Source organism: Acinonyx jubatus, chromosome A1, assembly GCF_027475565.1.
Source record: "Acinonyx jubatus isolate Ajub_Pintada_27869175 chromosome A1, VMU_Ajub_asm_v1.0, whole genome shotgun sequence".
NCBI lineage: Eukaryota > Metazoa > Chordata > Mammalia > Carnivora > Felidae > Acinonyx > Acinonyx jubatus.
The window spans coordinates 82,506,162-82,510,657 of NC_069380.1; the positions used below are offsets into that span (position 1 = coordinate 82,506,162).

At 35.4% G+C, this 4,496-nt stretch overlaps 1 protein-coding gene across 1 annotated transcript; it reads right to left on the reverse strand.

Annotated features, from left to right (window-relative positions):
• Positions 1-1,621: 1,621 nt before the first annotated feature.
• LOC106975027 (olfactory receptor 2T1) lies at positions 1,622-2,708 on the reverse strand. The gene has a single exon (XM_015072298.2). It carries the CDS (start codon positions 2,666-2,668, stop codon positions 1,703-1,705), a length of 966 nt encoding a protein of 321 aa, XP_014927784.1. The 5' UTR covers positions 2,669-2,708; the 3' UTR covers positions 1,622-1,702.
• Between the last annotated feature and the right edge of the window lie 1,788 nt (positions 2,709-4,496).

Sequence of the window (4,496 nt, forward strand, 5' to 3'; positions counted from 1 at the left end):
TATAGTAGAAAAAATAAAGAAAAATGTTTTGAATAAAAATTGAAAATAAAAATAATTTTTCCTCTTTCTGTATTCAAGAAGAAGAAAAGAAACAATAAAGAAAAAAATTGAATAGATGAACTAGCTAAAAGACTGAAATACAATTGAAATTATGTCAGGTTTACTGTATGTCACAATTTATTTATCTATGTCACCACCAGTGAGCTTTTGAATAGCTTCTATTTTTTTTTCTGTTACTATATATCTTTTGGTAAAGATTATGAATACATGTTTGTTAGAAATTCACCTGAGTGTGTTTATTCTGTAGTGCAGAGAACAGATATGTTCAGCTTTAGTCACTGTTGCTTCATACCATGTGGTAGGGATTCAAGCTGTTTGCTTGATTGCTTGTTTGTATTTTATTTTTATTGCTTTCCCCCATTGGAATGTAAACTTTTTTGAGTATAGGTGCTTTATCTGTCTTGCTCACAGCTATGATGAACAAATGAATGCCTGGACAAATGAGTGAGAAAGCTATATCTGAAAGATATAGTGTTCAATCAACCACACTTCTTTTTTGCAATCCAGTGAACTAATTTAAAATGTTACTATACAGAAGTCCCTCACTTCCCTGATCCTCGCTGTTATCATCTGTAATTACAACTCTTAGTATGTGCTTTATTTTTATGAAGTTATTAGATGATGATGAATGTATGTGAATTGTTAAGTTTTAGAGAGATTAGTATGATTGATTATGATTATTAATAATTTCATAAAGTAACACCTATGATACTTAAGTAAACTTCTTATATAATCAAATGCAACATTGAACATGATTTGCTGTACAGTTATTGTCCTCAATTCTTGGATCATGGGGAGCATGAATATGGAATATAAACCAACTTCTACTATCCAACTGTTGTATGGTTAACCCTGATGACATTGTGACATATTTGAAAATTCACTTTAGTATCCTCCCAAACCATACTCCTGTATGTTTAGTAAATGTTTAGGCATATAATATCCTCATGTTGCCTTTTTTGGGCAAGGTTCTTTGCTCTCATCCATGAATGTTAACTTATCTGACAAATAGTTTTCACTTATGTGTTGCAAATAAAAGTTAAATACTACATTTCTACTTAAAGTAAAACATGCCTAATTATTGCAGGAGTATAATGGCTATTAAAAAAAAAAACTATATTCAGTGACTCTTCCTACCAACTGAAAAACTGGAACAAACAGAGAGCTACACAACTATCTTCCTAAAGGCTATGTCAGGTATTAGTCTTCAAAATAGAGAAGATAATATTTCTCTTATACTTAGATGGTAAGTATAATTATACAGGAGTATCACATATACAGAAATTACCATCTTTCCTCCTGCACTCTTCAACACAGTTCATGCAATTTAAAATTGCATGCAATTTATTTTTATCTCTAAAATGTAAAAGCTTCAAGCAAGATTTTTTTTTATTTCTTAAAAACACTGGGCATTTATTTTGAATGCAAGTGAACAGGTCATAATAAATGGAAGATATAAGAAAGGAAAGAAGAGATGAAGGAATGAAGATTAAGAGGACACATTTCTTATATTGCTCTTTTTCTTTTCCTTTTTCTTCTTCTCCATAATTAAACCTTCCTTCCAGGTTAATCCTTCATTAAGAGCATGGCCACAATGTCCACAAAGGCTCCTATTTGTCATCCACATGAGAAGAAGACATTGTCAAAACACATCTCCTGACACTTTTTGTGTACATTTGAACCTGCCCATTGCCCTCTTCAGAGCTCCAGTCACATCCTTGTTCCTCAGACTGTAGATGAGTGGATTCAGCATTGGTGTAAGGATTGTGTAGAACACAGAGAAGACTGTATCCTGGGCTGGGTTATGGTAAGAGTGTGGCAACATGTAGGTGTACATGGCAGCCCCATAGAACAAGGTCACTACTGTCATGTGAGATGAACAGGTGGCAAATGCCTTCTTTCTTCCCTCAACTGAACTCATGTGGTGGACTGTGGTCAGGATTTGGGCATAAGAAGCAATCACCACAGAGAAAGGAATCAGCAACATCAGGACACAGCACACATACATTACTGTTTCATAGAGGGCTGTGTCTGCACATGCCAAACTCAAGACTGCAGGTGCCTCACAAAAGAAATGGTTAATTTCCCGGGAGTTGCAGAAAGGAAAGGTCATGGTTATGGGAGTTAGAAGGAAGCCATCCAAAAAGCCTCCAAACCAGGAACCTGCTATGATCATCCAACAGACCTGGTGACTCATAAGGACAGGGTAGCGAAGGGGGTTACAGATGGCCACATAGCGGTCATAGGCCATGAGGCCCAGTAGGAAGAACTCAGCTCCCACAAGGGTGAGGTAGAGGAAGTGCTGAGCTGTGCACCCCATAAAGGATATGGTTCTTTGACCCAGCAGATAATCAACCAGCATCTTGGGCACGATGGTGGAGATGTACATCATGTCAATGAAGGAGAGATGGCTGAGAAGGAAGTACATAGGAGTGTGCAGTCGTGAATCAGTGTGGATCAGGAAGATCATAATCCCATTGGCCATCAATGCAGTGAAAAAGATGATAGAGACAATGGCAAAGAGAAGGCCTGAGATGTCCTTCTTGTTGAACAGTCCCATCAAGGTGAAGTCTGTAGAGGATGTGTTGTACACTTCCATGGATCCCATGATGGTGCTGCTGTGACCTAGAATCTTCCAAAGAAAATGAGAATATTCACAGGGAATTAATATAAGGACATATAGGTTGATTGTTAAGTAAAAACTTGTAAAAGTCTGAAGAAAATACCTAAAAATATTTCCTTACAATTTTGATGCTGATATCTATCATTTAATCTATTATAGAATGTTTTTACATAAAATTGATCACCTTAAATCAATAATTCTTTAAATACATTTGACAAGATTATGTCAACAGATGCTATTGTACTATAGTGATACATATAACAATACATAGGGTATAAACCATATTGTTATTCTGTTAAACATACCCTAGTCTGGTGTGTGCATGTGTGTGTGCGTGCACGTGTGTGTGTGTGTGTATAACTACTATGTTAGTTTAAATTGGCATCCTTATTAAATGAATCTTTTTTTAAGTTTATTTATTTATTTTGAGAGAAAGGGAGAGAGAGAGAGTGAGCAAGGGAGGGGCAGAGAGAGAAGTTGAGACAGAATCCCAAGCAGGCTCCACATTGTGCAGTGCCTAATGCATGGCTCCATCCCACAAACCATGAGATCATGACCGGAGCCAAAATCAGGAGTCAGACCTTCAACTGACTGAACCACCCGAGTGCCCCAAAGGAATCATTATCATAATCAACAATACCACCATCTTAAAAATATCCCAGCACTGATGATAAGTAGTCTATCTCTGCCATTTAGCTACAAATGAGTGATTGTCAATGTGGACTGTGAGAATTTGAGAATTATGAGTATTCTTTTGATACCATTTCATCTGTGTTGCAGGCAAAATTGTATGGGAGAAAATGGGAAATAGAAACCACTCTTGCAAACTCAGAAAAAAAAAGAGGCAATCACTCTTGTAGAATTATTTTTATTTTTAAGAAATAAATTTAAATTTAGGATGATGAAGAATTGGCATTAGGATTATGTATTAGCATCAGCATTCGCTATTTATTAGTATTTAGTATTTGCAATTAGGATTCAGAGGAAATAACACAGGGACATACATGGTTAGCCATAAACCACCTGCTATTTTGGAAATTGAATTTTTTTCATATAGATTGGTAATTAAAAATACTGATCATATTTTACTTAATTTCAAGTGGTGATAAAAGAAAAAAATCTACAACAAGCTTTTTGAAAGTTAATTATTATTTTTCATATGTTTAACATTAAGTATGTCAAGGTAAGATATATTTTACCAATGTGTTTTTAAGGTAGATTGACCAAACTAATCCATTCCTGTAAATATTATACAAATATGAGCATTTGAATTAATTGCACAGAAAAGAAAATGCTATTAAGAATAATTACAGGGGCACCGGGGTGGCTTAGTCAGTTGAATGTCTGACTCTTGATTTTTGGCTCAAATCATGATCCAAGGGTGGTGGAATCAAGCCCCATTGGACTCCATACTGAGTATGGAGAGAGATTCTCTCTCTCTCTCTCTGCTCCTCTTCCCTGTTGTGCACACTCTCTCTACCTATTCTATCTTATTTAAAAATTTAAAAAGAATAATTAGAAAAACACTGTAAAGAGTTTACTTTGTGCGAAGTGCTTCATTTCGATTGACTTGTTGAGCTTCACAATAAACCTAAGAAGTGAGGAACTATAACCCTCATTTCACTGATGGCAGAATTGTGAATAATGTTCTTCTGGTCACACATACTCTTAATGGCAGGGATGTTTGGACCAGGCAGCCTCAAATCATTCTGTGTTCCTACCTACAATCCAAAATATTAGGCATTTACATTATCTGTCAAATTAAATGTGCCAACAATGTAAATCTGTGAATTTTTTAACTTTATGCAATAAT

Coding starts and splice junctions, on each gene's coding strand:
- LOC106975027 (XM_015072298.2), bottom strand. CDS start 2,668: ATGGGATCCATGGAAGTGTACAACACATCCTCTACAGACTTCACCTTG.